The sequence below is a fragment of the Mustela putorius genome, unplaced genomic scaffold (genome assembly GCF_011764305.1).
Source record: "Mustela putorius furo isolate JIRA1106 unplaced genomic scaffold, ASM1176430v1.1 tig00000460_pilon_pilon_pilon, whole genome shotgun sequence".
Taxonomy (NCBI): Eukaryota; Metazoa; Chordata; class Mammalia; order Carnivora; family Mustelidae; genus Mustela; species Mustela putorius.
In genome coordinates, this window is record NW_025421389.1 from 20,916,197 (window position 1) to 20,933,406 (window position 17,210).

The following is a 17,210-nucleotide window of genomic DNA, read 5'->3' on the forward strand; positions in this document are numbered from 1 at the left end:
ACTTGCACAGCAGCCTGACTGTTACCCTAGCCTTCCCTAGCTCCCTCCCATTTTCTCTCTTGGGCACTTTCTCTAGTGTAACCCTTGCATACTTAATACACCCTTGCCATTTGCTTTTTGGAGGACCCAGACTAACACAAAGTGCTATGAAGAGCCTACTAGGTATCCCCAGAATGACCAGCAAACTAATCAAATCTGCTCAGACTCCAAGGCTGACACCCCTGACCTACCATCATTCCCCATGGAAGACAAAATCTTCTCTCGTTCTTCCCATGGTAAGGCACTCAGGGTGGGCATGTCATCAGGAAACACAGCTCGTTTTCGGCCAAGGGCAACGGCAGCTCTTCTGCAGACATGTTTAATGCGGGGTCCTCGCACAGAGGTCTCTGATGAATCACTTTCTTGACCCTGAATAAGAGGCAAGTCAAAACGAACAAGAGCAAGCACACTTGTTGAGAATGTAAATAAATGAAGCCAAGGTGTAGCTGGTAGGTTATTACAATCTAGAAGCAACATACAGTTCTAGCTATTCCCAGATGATAGGCCATGACAAGCTACAGAAATCGATTAGCTCTGTATTCTAAAATTGGCAGCCAAAAAGGGGGGCAGGGCTCTTAATTAAAAAAAGAAACAAAAACCAGAAATCAACTAAGTTTTTTATTTGCCATTATACCACTGCTTTAAAACTCCCCTCAAAACTCAAGCTGCATTATGCAAAAGTTTGGCCTGGAGTGAACAGGGCTTATCTAATCAATCACAGACTATTTCTTCTATTTCCCCGATCAACAGAGAAGTAGGGGAGACGACTTATAACTGTACGCGTGAAAGGCTACAGCTCGGCACACAAACGTCTCGCATTTTAAAGAGCCGCTGCTCCTATCACTAGGAGGCTAACCAAAAAACATCCAAAATGGTATCAGAAATAAATCCCATCATACTCCTGCCAGAACTCTCAAATGGCAAAATTACTAAATGTAAATATGGCCCTAGGCTGAACAACATGAAAAACCTAAATGTGTCGTCATCCTAACCTAACCTGGTATGCAGACATAAATACGTTATCTACTACGGCAATTTTTAAAAAGAACCTAGGGGCGCCTGGGTGGCTCAGTGGGTTAAAGCCTCTGACTTTGGCTCAGGTCGTGATCCCAGGGTCCTGGGATCTGCTCCACAGGGAGCCTGCTTCCTCCCGTCTCTCTCTGCCTGTCTCTCTGCCTACTTGTGATTTCTCTCTCTCCATCAAATAAATAAAATCTTTAAAAATAATAATAATAATAATAATAAAATAAAAAGAACCTAAAGATCAGCAGGTTTTCTCAGAAGAGGCCAGTGTCCAGCTACCTTGTTAAAAAAATTAAATAAATAAAAATAAATAAATAAATAAACCTGTTCTTTATAAAATTTGTCATCACCTTAACGAACTGAATCCTACAGCTTTTCTGCCTTCAACTTAAGGCTAAGTGCTTCTCATCTGTGTTCTGCCAATGTAAAAATGCTTATTACCTACTGCTCTAATCACTTGCTACTCAGAGGAAGCCCCTCCACAACCCCGATTTTTGTTTTGTTTGGTTTTGTTTTTTTAAAGACTTTATTCATTTACTTGACACAGGGAGATAGACACAGCGAGAGAGGGAACACAAACAGGGGGAGTGGGAAAGGGAGAAGAAGGTTTCTCGCTGAACAGGGAGCCTGATCCAGGGCTCCAACCCAGAATCCCGGGATCACGACCCGAGCCGAACAGACACTTAACATCTGAGCCACCCAGGCACACCCTCCACCCCATTTTCTATAGTAAACGACAGTAAACCAATTGACTACAAAAATGCATCTTCAACATCAGGTCACAGATTCCACTATACCAAACCCATAAGGTACAGACTATCTTTCAGCCGTAAGTCACCACCTTCCTGTGCAGCCCAGTCCAACCATCAGCCATTCCTCTCAAATGTGTCTCATACTTTTTCCTCCACCCACACTGTGCCCTCTGTTTAGAATGTTTTCCCTATGGCACCTGGGTGGCTCAGTCGGTTAAGCATCCTACTCTTGATTTCAGCTCAGGTCATGATCTCAGGGTCGTGAGATCAAGCCCCGAGTTGGGTTCTGCGCTGGTCATGGACCTTAAGAATCTGTCTCTTTGGGCGCCTGGGTGGCTCAGTGGGTTAAGCCACTGCCTTCGGCTCAGGTCATGATCTCAGGGTCCTGGGATGGAGCCCGCATCGGACTCTCTGCTCAGCGGGGAGCCTGTTTCCTCCTCTCTCTCTCTGCCTGCCTCTCTGCCTACTTGTGATCTCTCTCTGTCAAATAAATAAATAAAATCTTTAAAAAAAAAAAAAAAAGAATCTGTCTCTTTCCAGGGTCATCTACCCCCACCTGCTTGCCTTCACATGCAGGTGCGTACTCTCTCTCAAAAAAAAGAAAGAAAGAAAGAAAGAAAAAGAAAAAGGAAAAAAAAAAGAATGTTCGTTCTCCCCTGTCAAAATCCTACCATTCCTTGAAGAACCGCTGTAAATGCCACCACGTCCTCTGCCCTTCTCCTGATTCCTGGAAGTAAGGTATCACTGAAACACTTCGGCTAAAACTCACTCACAGAAGGGTCTCGATAAACTGCTGAGTTCTAACAGGCAAGATGGAAAAGAGTACCTGTGCTTTGGGCTGGTCGGTTTGTTTAAGACTCTTACTCTTCTCAATCTTGCAGAGCTGGGCTTTGGCCTTTTTTAGGAGGCTGGCAACCCTCTTGTCCGTCATAGGAAGCTTGTCTGCCTGAGCCAACATGGAGCCTATGGAGGAAGTGGAATGTTTAACAGTGCTAGATGAAGGAGTGGAAAGGCAGAGGGTTTTCTCCTTCTCCAGGGATGGGGCAGTTGGGCCGAGGTCCAAGTTGTTTTTTTCCAGATTTCCTCTCCCTTTCTTTATAAGTATTTTGGTTTTGACAGCTGTTGTATCCCCAAGAGTCACAGAAGCAATATCAGTCCCAGAATCAAGTGATGAAGACTTCTTCCGCCCTGTTGCTTTTTTGGCAGAAGATGAAGCGGCAACATCTTCACCGACAACCTTGTCTTTGGAAACCCTACCCACAGGATACAAAGCAGAACTACTCTGAATTTCTGATCCCTTTTTCCTTTTCTCTTTCCTTGACTCCCGCTTATTCTCTTTTTCTCTCTCCCGGTCTCTCTCTCTACTCTTGTCCTTCTCCACGCTCTTGTCAGCATCTCGATCTTTGGACAGCTCCTCGGGGGCCTTGTCTTTATTTCTCCCTCTCTCAGTCTGAGAGCCTGGGGTAAACCAAGGGAAGAGAGGAGTGGGGCTGCCGGATGAAAATGGCTCTGCCGGAGCACTAGCCTGCTTCCTTGGTCTCTGGCTTTTCTCTGCAGATTCCCCAGACTGAGTCAGGGAATGAGAAGGAAAAGTAAAAGTCGGGTTTAAGGCACTAGTGGCAAGAGGACTAACAGATATGCTTAACGAGGAAGAGACAGAAGACGGCGGGGTGAGCGGTGACAGCTCGGCAGTACTAAGCCTTCCACTTCGTGTCCTCATGGAGTGGGAAGGAGATCTTGGTTCAGACCGAATAGGGCTAAAGACTTTTCTTTTCCTTTTTCTGTTGGATACTCCTGAAGAAGATGTTCCAGCAGAAGTTCGATTACTAGGCAAGGTGACAGACTCAAAGATTCTAGAATGAGCCTCACTTGGAGTAAATCTTGGAGCTCTCAGAAGAGGGCTCCTTTTGTGCATATCGAACCTTGTTCCAGAGTGGAGTGGTGAGAACAATCGGGCTGAAGCAGCAGGACCGGATGGAGAAAAACCGGACGCGAAGCCGACATCCTCAGGAGTTAGTGGAGGGGGTCGGAAATTATCAAATATTGGTTTGCGAATAAGACCTTCTTTGGCATACTTTGCTGAGGAAAAGTACTGTGGCTCTGACCTAGAATGCTTTAAAGAAGTCCACCTAAACGTCGGTTCTCGCAAAATAGACTTGCGCTTCCCTTGCATGGGAGCAGCGGAAGCAGGCAAAAATGGTGATGCTAAGGGGATCGTTGGAGGCATGAGCCACGGTGTGTGGTCAGCGATGCTGGAGGCTGGCTGCAGCGGTGGGGGGGGCGTAAGCAGAGGTGGGGGCGGAGAGGACGAGGGCTGCTGCTGGGGGGCACTTTGCAGCGTCGACAGCTTCTTAGTCGTTCTAGATCCAAAACTTCTCTCGGACACGGAATACCTCCTGCTTCTCCTTTCAGTACTATCGTTCTCTGGGGACTGGGCAATAGGCAGTGGAGTATGAACTTCGGGGGTCTCGCTCCGCTCTTCAGGAAGTACCTGGATCTCCTCAGAGGCCTGAGAATCTGTGGAGGTATCAACGCTGGGGCTGCTAGACCGGGAGGAGTCTGAAGACATCTGAGAGGAGTGTTGAGAAGCTGCACTGGATTTTTCAGAAGATCCACAGGACGTGGCACTGAATCTACTGTTCGGTGTCGACTCTAGTCGGGCAATTTTAATTGGAGGGTCATAATCCTCATCCTCTATAAACCGCCGGGGGGTTTTAATGATCCGTGAGGAGATGGCACTGACGACAGGCATAATGAACTGTCGGATGTTTTTGACCTGTGTCTTCACCTTTCTTCCCTGCAGCTGAGCTGCTTCTTTCTCAATTTTCTTTTGAGCCCCCTTTTTTGCCCTCTGCAAGAGCTGCTTAGCAATTGTGGCATCTGTCCTTTTAGAAGAAGGAATAATCCTAACCGGCTTAATCCTTCGAGGGCTTTGTCTGACTACTGTCTTATCTTCTTTTGTGAGTGGAGGTGTTCCTTCCTTGTCCTTCCGGACCTTCTGAGGCTTTTCCAGTTCAGAGTTAATGAGGAGGCCTGAAGGGGTCTTTATCCTTTCTGTCGATGGAGGCCTTCCTCGCCGTCGGACAATCTGTACCCCCTTCCTTCCTATTTGAAGCTTCCCTGTCTTAAACTTAGACTTGAGAGGAGAGAGTTTACCTGCTCGTAATTTTTTAATCTTTGTGGCTTGCTGAAATGTAGCAGAAGGTGTCCGCTTAATCTTTTTCAAGCTATCTTCTTTGCTTCCCTTTGGTAACTCTGAAATGTCCTTTCCATGTGTTATTTTGATTTTTACTCCAGGGAAGGTGGGGGGTCTTCCTCTCTTCTTTTCTATGCTTTTAGAATCTTTCTTCTTGATCTTATCTCCGGATTTGGTCTCTGATTTACTTAGAGGGGAAAACACAGACGGATCTGAGAGGATAGCTGAATTTCGGTCAGAGCCACTTCTAGGTCTCCCACGAGGCTTTCGAGGGCTAGTTTTAACTGTGTATAAAAATTAAACAATGAAGAGCATACATTTAGCTTTGTAGTTCACGTTGTGACTAAGCTGAATATATTCTAGCACAAGCCATTTTGTACTGACCTCTACCTGGGTCTAGGGAGCCAATAAAATATTTTAATTGGGCTTAGTTTCTTTTCACCAAAAACTTGCCTCAAAGAAACTAAGTAACATTCCACCTAGAACATCTAACTTTTGGAACAGAACTAAGATAATAGTAACAGATTTTCAACCAAGTGATTAATATGCAAAACTGATTTTTCTACCATTTCAGGTGAGCGAGGGAGTTTTTTTAATTAAAAAAAAAAAAATGGGTTTACCAAAAAAACCTATGCCCCTTTTTCCATGTCCTAGCCACCAAGATTAATATTTGAGAACATGTTCATAGTTAGTCGTCCCATCTGTTCAGTGCAATTTTGGCTTTCATAAATTTGAACAAGGAGCTCTTCAATTGGGAACATACCAACTTTTGTCAGGAAAGCACCTGGGCAGCTCAGCTTCCTACAGTTTCAGTCTGTTTTGTCAAAGTAAACCAAGGAAGATTTACTGAATAGAAAAATGTCCATTCGCAAGACATCAGAATAAGATCACTAAACTCAGTGGCATGTGAACTCTTCAGTGAAGGGACATGTAATTAATCTACTCTTCCACTTACAAGTTCTTGAACTAGTTAGTCCCAGGTTACAAAAAAAGATTTAACCCTAATTGATGTCAAGAGTGAATCAACAGTTTATTAAACCAGACTTCTGCTATTCTAAATAAAAGTACTTTGCCAATTTATAAAACAGCTCAATTTGCTACTTTATCAAGAGACTTGAAAAAAACAAGGCTGTTCTCTAAAATTCTTCCTATAAACCTGGATTTTCTAAATGGATTAAGAGCTCCCTGGTCTATCATATCTTCTCTTAGCTCACGACTTTCCAACCTCTGATATGACTCAACGTTCTTCTGAGACTAAAACTTCCCCTAACAGGAATCAAAAGAGATTTATGCCAGTATGATGAACATTTTAGACAATGGAACTAACTTTCCTAACAGAACAGAAATCAACAAAGGTCTTACTCCTTAGCTTCCTAAATGTGTTTTTCTCACCAATAACTTGAAACTTCCTTTAATTCATTAAGGTTTCATAAATCCACTCTCAATATATGCTAATTACAACTAAGTAATAGACAGCAGGAAAACTAAGTTTCATTTCCTCATTAGTGAAGCATACCCAGATAGTTTAAAAAACAACATAAAAAAGAGACAACAAGACAACATTCAAGGTAGATTAATAACCATTCGAGGAAGAGTTGTGAATCACCCCTACCCAGAAGTATATCATAAGAGTCCTGATCATCAAGCTATACTTGAACCTAGCCACTCATAGGACTTTAGGAAAACCTCTTTTATCCAATTTTTAAAAGAATTTTTTGGTGGACAAGGAGAAAAACCAGAACGGAAAAGAGTCCAGTTCTGTTAATCTACAACATATTCAGGGAACTCACAAGTCTGTTATGAGTAACCACATCACGTATTTTCCCTGCCTTATTCTGTCATCTAGAAATGAAGGGTCAGACCAGATGATCTCTAAAATCATGTTCCAATATGAAGTTTTCAGATTCATCACATCTTCAAGAGAATGTAGCTACTGTCTAAGTGGCACAGACACTGGGGTACTACTGGCTAACTCCTCCCAAGTAGGATGGCAACATTCCCGCCACATGGGAAAAAAGATACTGTCAACTTAGTGTCTGAATTAGATTACTATATAAACATGATGACTCTTAAGAGAACACCATATGCTAACTGACATCAAGAACTAAGTCACTATCAAAGAACAGAACCATTAATGACATCATATTTAACTAGACTGCCCATCCAAATCAAAGCAAAGCAAACCACAGGAGAAGTTAGAAAGGCAGCACTGATGGGGAATGTCTTTTTCCTCAGAAGATCCCTCTCCTAAACAGACTAGAATTCTGGAAGCCATGGCATGTTATTCCACTGAGGGCTCTCTCAGGAAACTTCTCCAAGTATAGAATTTCAAGACATTCGAGATATTTTCTTGGCAAGAACAATGACAAATATTGCTTAAAAATGGAAATACCCCCATATCATTTTTATTTTCTTTATTTTAATACAGCCTTTCAAGGATGAGATAAAATAGTTCCGTACAGTGCCAATGTTTTGTTTTTAGTTCTTTGACAACAGCAGACCAAATTTCATCTGTAAAAAGCAACAGTCAGATTATTTCCAAAGTTGTATATACTACTGTTATCACTCGAAATCTATGAATCTGAGGATGCTCTGAGCGGGTTACCTTCCATTCCAACTACCAAGTCTTTTAGTCATTCCATGAAAATTGACCACACACCCACCATGTCCCAGCTAGCTCCCACAGAGAAGCATTATAAAGAATAAAGCATTAGTGGCCTGACAAAGACCCCTGTAAAGAGGTCCAGTTCATAAGCCATCTCCTACTTAGTGCCAGAGAAAAAGAAGGAAGCAACCCCACCCCCCAAGAATTTAAGATCATCCTTTATATGCAAAGAAAGCAAGGGGAAGCCATGTCTCTTAACAAACAAAAGGCACCATGCACTTGACTGGCCATACCTGAAGGAGACCTTGTGGGACTTCGTACTCGGACTTCTTCATCTGAGCCAAAACCTAAGAACTGCTCATCCTACAACAAAGGAAAATTATTTTAAAATCAGAAACAAAAACACAAGTGTGAACATATCCCAAAGAAATGCCCAGAGGAGACAAATGAATTTGGAAAATTAGACTCTATATATTAAATGCTATCATTTATATGGATAATATAAAACAAATAACATTGAAATAAATGATCCAGTCATACAGCTTCATTACAGACAAATAGGAGCTGTGTAGTAATTGAACAATGCACTGAAATGTCATCTTTGGTGCATAATACACAGGGGACAGTCCTAAATTTCAAACTATAGATACAGCCCAAAACAATTAAAGAACGGCTTTAATTCAAGTAAGCAAATCAGTACAATGAAAGAAATATACAGCCCCAATAAAACAAACAAATCTTCTCAACAAGTAGATAAGTTTATACACACATAAGGAATAACATAAACTATATCGTAATCTCTTGTCTACTAAATATTAATAGAGACTGAAATTGCCATAATTGTCAGTTCCTTAACTCAGGAATTGACATTTAGATGTGATTTCTATACATTTGAGATCCAAAGATTCTCAACATGCATTTTATGGCATCATTTTAAAATGCCCTGTGATAAGAGACTTAATGGTGGGCAGCAGCATTTGTGAAAGGGATCATGAATGACCGCACACAGGATGAAATAATGCATTCAAGAGACCTTAGGGAAGCATCTTATTCTCTGTTATACTTGGAAAAGCCAAAAGGCAAAAACTTCCCCTTACCTCTAGCTTTTAACTTGCCCTTTCAAAAAATCCTTAAGGATTTAACTTATTTTGACAAGTTCTCTATTTAAACAAACTAACAGAAATTCACTGATTCAGAAACTAAGCTCTTTCCAGAAAGAGATGAGAGAGACAGAATTTCAGATTCCTGAAACAAAATCCACATACAACAAGAATAAAATAAGGACTGAAAGACAGATTTCCCTGAACCTCCAATTTGCACTGATAAGCCAAGCCCCAAAGTACATTCCAACAATTAAAACCCCCAAGTTTTCCTCTCAAGAGCAACAACCACATGCATATGGACAACATGTGTGGATTTTCTGAAAAGTGGTTTCCCCAGTTAGTGTCAAGCTATAGTCAGGTGCTAATCTGTTCAACCACTTATTAATCAGGAATATATAAAAAAATACATGCAACCTTTTAGACAAATTAGCAGATTCAGCCCTTAAATTTTAATGCTTTGAGGAGCAAAATGTTTGAGTCTAAGACCTTGCAAACTATGCAACTGAGAGACAGTTCTTAGAATCTAAGGTTTTTGTTCTGAGGTTCTAAACATTATCAAAGCATTTAACTATTTAAGAAAAACCTGAAATTATCCTCCTCAAAGAGACTTGTCTGAAAAGCACTATAATTCCAAGAATGTGTAAAACCTAAATTTAAAGAATACAAGACTAGGATACTTTTTACAATCTCTTCTCTCACTATTAAATTAAATTTAAATTCTTATTATGAATACTATTTATGAATAAGAATAAACCTACCTCTTCATCTTAAAACAAGTTAGGACAACCTCATCATGTGGGGCTTAGCCCCAAATATACTTCTGGAATGATTTCAGGGTTTACAATTGCAAACTGCAACATTACAAAAAGAGAAGCCCAAACTTACAAGACCCAATTAATTCAAAAACCTGTCACAATAATGGGAATTCCATACTGTTAATTTTTTTCTTTTAAGTAAGCTCTATGCCCAACATGGGACTTGAACTCATGAACCCCAGATAAAGAGTTGCATGCTCCAGGTGCTCCCATAGTGTTAATTTTTTAAATATACTTTTGGGTAGGAAAAAAGGACATTTCAAATAGTAATCTTACAATATACTTTGAAAAAAAGGGCAGGCCAAGAAAATAGCCCCGTGGTAAGTTGCCTCAACTTATAGGAAAAAAAAAAATGACAATAACCTTAGAATTTTAGAGGGGCAGAGTTCACCGCTCGCATGTCAACACATGACAGGACTAAGAAGCACCCAGGACTCACTGAGGACTGAGTTCCAGCACTCGCAGGCTATATATTAGACAAGTTACTTATTATTTTTATGTCTCAATGTCTTTGTTTACTGAAGTGTTGTAAGAAGTAAATGAAATAATTTATGTAAATTATGTAATTATGTAAAATTACTCAGAAAAGTATAAGACAACACCCATCCTGTAGTTTATTTTGATGTGGTTTTAGAAACTGACTCTGGAGGGGCCAAATGACTTGCCCAAGATCATACAGTTAGTTACAAAGACTTCCTACCAAAATAGTTACAATTTAAAACTATAAATATTTGAAGGAATCAAATAATTAATCTCCAGTACAAAATCTGCTATTCTTTCAGGTCCTGTGAAAGTTAACATGATGCCCATTTTCAGATCCTTGAAGTTTGATTTAATTCATCCTTTTTCTCCATTATCCTCATGGAACGACATGCTAATCTAGACACTTCACAAAGACATCTGGAGGATGTCTTTACCGAGGGACGAACTACACTACTACAAGCATGAATTTTATGCTCCCAATGCTGCAGGGAGAGAGTTCTAGCAACTCTACACATAATAACTGACAAGTGAAGTATCCAACAGATGAGGTAAAGAATGATTATTAATCCTTAAAAGAAATGGAAGAAGGGGCTCCTGGGTGGTTTAGTGGGTTAAGCCTCTACCTTCAACTCAGGTCATGATCTCAGAGTCCTAGGTTCGAGCCCCTCATCGGGCTCTCTGCTCAGCGGGGAGCCTGCTTCCTCCTCTCTCTGCCTGCCTCTCTGCCTACTTGTGATCTCTGTCTGTCAAATAAATAAATAAATAAAAATATTTTAAAAAAAGAAAGAAAGAAAGAAATGGAAGAGATCCACACTGCTATGCTCACCATCAGCCACTTTGGTGAGTCACTTTTCTCCATTTCAAGCTTTCACAAAATATAACTATACAATCCTAATTGCCATGCAATCCAAAACAGAGAACTACTGAGCTGTCAAGCGGTAATTGAACTAACTGCCAATGTTTAAATTTCACAAGTACTTTCCAACATGACAGAAAGCATTAACTCTTTCCTTATGATCTCAAAGTTGCAATAAGAGTGAGCAGTCAAAAAAGACTCTACTTCCCCCAAGAACTTTTTCTCTTGAAATACAGGTTGACTTCTTCAAACTTGTTTTAAAAGTAACTACCCATTGTTTAAGTAATCCAGACAGTTAAGCCAAAACAAAAGCCTGCATTGTTATGGTAAAGAGTTCTAGCCTTCTGACTCTGAACTCCCAATTCCAAGTAAGAGCTGAGAGAAAAAAAAAAAAAAAAAGGAGGAAAGGAAAGGAAGGAAGGAGAGAGTGAAATCCAAGAGAAGCCTAGTCTAGAAAGTGCTGGGAAAGAGCTACTGCAAGAGGGTGCTTGTTCAGTGCAAGTCCTTCCTGCCTCCCTCTCATCTCGCTCCCATCACCCCCTTTCACACATGGGGTTCCTGGAAGATGTCACGAACAAGGTAACAGTGCTGACCTCCCAAGGATTTAGACTTGCCTCAAAATCAAAAGGCTAAGGCAACATGTCTACCAAAAAGAGCCAACAAATTAAATCCACATTTGACACTACAGCACCATCAGCCTGGACAGCCCTGAAGAGAGAAAGGACAGGAGACACCATGCTACACATGATCAAGGATTCCTGGGAACTGGGCCCAAACAGCCATTCATCACACATACTTTTGCTTTCAGTATGGCTTTCCCTGATGAGCACCGCATTCCAAGACAGAGTACAGGGAAGAGCCATCAAACCAGTGTCTTCTCAACAGTGATGTCCTTGGAGTCCAGGTTGCCAAGATTTTAACATTTTCTTTCCTCCAAACATAGAAAAATATCCTTGCCAAGTTGAGTACTATAAAATACTGTTATGTCATATTTAGCTTCCAGTGATCAAAAATGCAATGAACCCATCTATGTCACTTCCTAAATCAAATCTAACTGTAAAAATAATAAATGTGTAGAATGTCTGTCGTTATGACCCATACCCCTAACTCTAGGGTAACCAATTATTTGAGAACTTCTGCCATACCTTTACCAGGTATACCTCTACTAAATTCTACTTTACTTATAATAAATATCCTTAATATTTGAGGATTTTTATTTTAATGGAAGAATTTAACTCTTTAGTGTCTGGTTCCATTGTAAATGATGGGGCAACAGGAATATTTCTTTTTGCACAAGAAAACCTATGTGAACCCAAAATAAGTATTAGATAATAATGTTTACATATAAAATATAAAGAAAATATTTGAGAAAAATACATGAAATTCCGTGTTTCAAGGAATTATGGACTACAAGCCAACTTTTCAAAGAAAGCACTATTTCTTTTATTTGTTCATTCATTCAAAAACCACTTATATGCTTGCCATTTATATGCTATCTGCTCCAGATGCAAAGATAAGACATGATTCCAGCTCCTAAGAAGTACCTGAAGGCAGACAGGCAGGTACACAATTTCATTCTTCCTTTCAAAAAGTAATGCCAGTGAAGGATGAAATACTATGTAACTCGTATTCTGGAATAAAAAATTGGCTTACATCTCAGAACAGTTCATTCTTCTTCTTATATAAGCATTCGGTTCATAGAGAAAAACATTCAACAAATTTCAAAATCCTTCCAAAGGACGGCAATGTGTATCTCCATCCCTCAGTACTGCAACTAGGCACCACTCCAGTGTTACAATCAGAGTTTAGGTAATCAAGACCTAAACCATCTGCACTGATTAGATGTGACACAGTTCCTAGTAACACCAGTGATCTGATAAACTTTCAACTGATCGACCTCAACGCCTTTTCTTCCCTACCCCCAACTAAAATACATAGACTTTTAGTTCCTCCCTTAAATTCTTCCCAGTTTACCAGTCAGACCAATAATCACTCACCTGGCGTTCTTCACCTCCCGGGCTAAGGTGGAGGTTCCAAAACTAATTTGAAAACTTTTCTATTAAATAAACAATTTCAGCCACTTCCATCCTCAGGTGCAAAAGGCCCAAGATAAAAGTCTGCTCACATTCTTTCTTTTCTAGCAAGAGACTCCTCCGCACTTTGGAGCACTGAATTAAGCGTTAGGTTTCTCAGACATGCCCCTTAGCAACCGTATCTTTGCATATTCGGTCTCCAAAATGTTTAGTCTTAAGAGTGTGAATAATCAAATTTCTTCAATTGCAAAGGTTTACAGGTGAATCAACTGGAGATTAACATCAACAATCACAGATAGTATCAAAATCACCCCAATACTCTCTAATTGTTTGAAATTCTTTGAAATTTGAAGCTTCTAAGTTTTGGTATCATCATATATGGCTTCATCATATAAGGAGGCCGTGGGAGAACTAAGATCATGAAGAACCAAAGAAGATGAAGAAACATGGCAGACGCATACTGCATACCTCGGTTCTAGTTACAAAGGAGTAACACGACTCCCTGGGGAGCTTAGGCCAGGTAGCTATCACTTCTGCTGGCATATTTCCCTTTGTGTTTCCTGCTTCAAGCTCTAAAACACCAAGGTCTTGATGTTGCATTTTAAAGACATGTACACATAATTACTAGCACTTAATTAGCACAAGGGATTTTTTTTAACACATTAAAACACTCCTTCTCTAGAGTGTTCACTCTTTGAGGATAGGGACATTGTACTTATTTTTGTATTCCCAGTATCTGGCACAAACTTGGTACTCAATAAATGTTTGTAAAATGAAAATAAAAGAAACACAATTGTTTATAAAACGTTAAGTAGCTACTGTGGTAATAGCACTGTAGCAGAAAATACTGGTGGATGCAAAAGAATTAGACAAAATGATTTTTCTTTTTAAGAATGCTGTGGGAGAGGCACCTGGGTGGCTCAGTTTAAGCCTCTGCCTTCTGCTCGGGTCATGATCCCAGAGTCCTGGGATCGAGCCCCACATCAGGCTCTCTGCACAGCGGGGAGCCTGCTCCCCCACCCCTGCCTACTTGTGATCTCTGCCGAATAAATAAATACAAATCTTAAAAAAAAAAAAAAAAAGAATGCTCTGGGAGAATGTACTCAGGCTAGCAGGACAGACTAAACCAATTCACTCACTGATTCATTCATTCATTCAAATACATGAGCCCATTTCTGGGTTAAGGGATGAGGACAGCTCATCTAAACATAAAAGACAGCTTCTGCCTTCAAGGACCTGCTAGGCTGTTATGAAGAGATGATGAGGGATCCTGGGTGGTTCAGTCAGTTAAGCGTTTGCCTTCAGCTCAGGTCATGATCTCAGGGTCCTGGGATCAAGCCCCTAATTGGGCTCCCTGCTCCTTGGGGAATCGGCTTCTTCCTCTTTCTCTCAAATAAATAAATAATCTTTCTTTAAAAATAAATGATTAAATTAATGAATACCAGTGTGCTGCCTGCTGTGCTGGAGGAATACATGTGCTAATGGAATGAATATGGCAGCAGCATAGCAGAAACACAAACCCAACCAAGGAAAAAGGGTCAGGAAAGCCATCAGAGAAAAGACAAAAACTTAATCTAACTTTTGAAGGATGAGAAATCAGGGTCAGGGAGAGATGCAGTACACAGAGAGGAGTCAAACAAAGGCACAGAGGGACAAAAGCACATGGCCTGGAGTGAAACAACAAACAGCGTAGAATGGCTAAGGCCCTAGCTAATGTGGGAAAGGGGTGCAGGATGCGAAAGCGGGATAAAAAAGACAGAGGCAGGTCATGAAAGGTGTTAAATGCCTTCATGAATTGGAAGCTGATCTTCAGGGATGCGTGGGCCTCATTTTGAAGGCTCTACGGCTCGTCAGCAATGTTTTCAGGCGGGCAGAGAAGCATGATTGGATTCGTATTTTCGAAAGATCTCTATGACAGCAGTGGGTGAGTAGAGATCACCTTTACAACCGCAGGCAGGAAGGCAGTTGTAAAATGACAGCAGTAGCACTGGGGATTGAGAGAAAAGGGCAGATTCCACAGGCAGGAGGCAAATGGACAACATTCTGATATGCAGGGTTAAGGGAATGGAAAGAATCAATAAAAACTCGCAGGTTGATTGGCCTAGGTTGGTTGGGTTTGTGGTGATATTTCCCAAGACTGGGAATACAAGAAAGAAGAAAGGTTTATAGAAGTGGGAAAGGAGTTCACTTCAGATATTTGAATTTGAAATGTCTGTCCAAATTTTAAGATAGGATAATGATCTGGAGAGAACACATCTGGTTCCATGAAAAAATACACACACACACACACGAATACTAAAACTGTACATATAAATGCAATCACCCAAGGAGAGAATATGAGAGAAAAGGAGGGTCCATGGCAGATGCCTATACCTCCACCCAACAACATAAAGGTGAAAGCCAAGGATGGAGATGGAGATGGAATGGTCAAGAGAAAGGTCATGCGTGGTAGGCACACAGTAGTCAAGAGAAGAATATATAACAAGGGACGGTCAAGTTGGGTAAGGACCAGAAAGCAAAACTGGGAGGTCACCCCTAACCTTAGCACAGCCAACTTTAATGCAGTGTTAGAAGCAGGAAGAGCCAAACTGCAGTAGGTAGAGACATGACTAGAAAGTGACAAAATGGGGGGCACCTGGGTGGTTTGTCAGTTGAACCTCTGACTCCTGGTTGAGGCTCAGGGCGTAATCTCAGAGTCCTGAGATCAAGCCTAGAATCAGGCTGTGCTGATTCTAGGGGGGGGGGGGGGGGTCTGCTTGAGATTCTTTCCCTTTCCCTCTGCCCACTTCCCCTCTCCTGCCCCCACCCACTCACACACTCTCTCTCTCTCTAAAATAAATAAATAAATAAATAAAATCATTTTAAAAAGTAACAAAATGGAAATGAGTATGGTCTAGTCTTTTGAAAAAACTCAGTTATGTGGGAAACAAAAGATAGGGCATAAGGTAGGGAAAGACCAGCTTGGGAGGATTATTTCTTGAGTAGAATATGTTTATATGCCAAAGGGGAACACAGCAGCAGGAAAGAGACCAAAAATCCTCAAAAGCAAAGCGGTCATAAATGGAAAAAGCACTGGGAGGAGGCATCAGCACTGCGAGGGAATGAATACAAAGCACAATGGAGGGAAATTCTCTTCTTTTAGGAAAGGGGTTAAGCAAGGATTTAGTTGCAAAAAAGTTCACAGGCAGGAGCAAGCTGAGGAATTTCTCTGAAAGTACAGGCAAAAGTTTGTTTATACAAGCTCTGTGCTAGGGAGGGGGCGGAGGTGGGGTCTGCTTGAATACTCCCTCCCTCTGCCCCTCCCCCCACTCGCACAAGCACTTGCTCTCAAATAAATCAATCTTTTTTAAAAAGGAAATAAATGGAAGGGCACCACAATGGGGAGAAAGAAAAATCAGATGCAAGGATTAGTAAAAACTGATCTGGTTGGAAAAGGCTAGCCACAACAGGGTCAAGATAAGAGACAAATGAAGTATCAGAACCTTGTTAATTCTAGGATGGTACAGTCAAAGCTAATAAAATAATCAGCAGGGAGCTACCACTGGTTCTCAAGTGTAGAAAAAGGCACAACTTTAGAGTTTACACTGGAAAAGGTGTACACACACACACACACACACACACGGAATTAAAGTAGGAAAGAGACTGAATAGAGGGAGACCAGATAGAGGTCTACAGCCACAGTTTGAATGGGACTGGCATTCGTTCACTCAGCAAGTATTTACTGAGAACTGCTAGGCACTGTTTAGACTCTAAAGATACACTGACAAAACTCCTGACCCATGAGGCTGCACTTTAGTGGAGACAGAAAATAAACATATAACAAATAAAGAAACCAAGGCAATAGGATCAATGGGAGTTAGCTGTGGGGGTTATTTCCTATGGTCAGGAAAGGCTTCTTTAAAGTGATGGTTCACCAAGGACTGGCAAACTATGGGTCACTGGCTCAATGTGGTCTACCACCTGTTTTTGTTCAGTTTTAAAATGGTTGAAAAACAAATGAACAAAAAATACTATTTCGTATACATGAAAACTATATGGAACTCAAATTTCAGTGTACATAAATAAAGTTTTATTGGAAAACTCCATGCTCATCTGTGTCTATACTGTCTACGGCTACTTCTGTGCTCTGACAACAGCAGAAGGGAGGCCATCTGGCCCTTCACAGAAAAAACTTGCTGAACCCTGGCTTAGCCCTAAATGACGAGGAAAAGGCAGACATAGAAAGACCTAGGCGGGGGCGCCTGGGTGGCTCAGTGGGTTAAGCCGCTGCCTTCGGCTCAGGTCATGATCTCAGAGTCCTGGGAT

At 41.1% G+C, this 17,210-nt stretch overlaps 1 protein-coding gene across 10 annotated transcripts in view; it reads right to left on the bottom strand.

Moving 5' to 3' along the window:
* The window catches only part of KMT2A (lysine methyltransferase 2A), a 78,089-nt gene that overhangs the window by 42,908 nt on the left and 17,971 nt on the right, over positions 1 to 17,210 (bottom strand). For 6 of the 10 annotated variants that reach the window (XM_045080465.1, XM_045080464.1, XM_045080462.1 and 3 more), the window contains 3 exons: positions 7,909 to 7,978; positions 2,641 to 5,294; positions 231 to 408 (listed from right to left, as the gene is read on the bottom strand). In XM_045080465.1, the coding sequence (XP_044936400.1) occupies positions 231 to 408; positions 2,641 to 5,294; positions 7,909 to 7,978 (2,902 nt within the window). The remainder of the gene's footprint in view (positions 1 to 230; positions 409 to 2,640; positions 5,295 to 7,908; positions 7,979 to 17,210) is intronic. The other 4 variants (XM_045080468.1, XM_045080467.1, XM_045080469.1 and 1 more) reach the window with 2 other exon arrangements.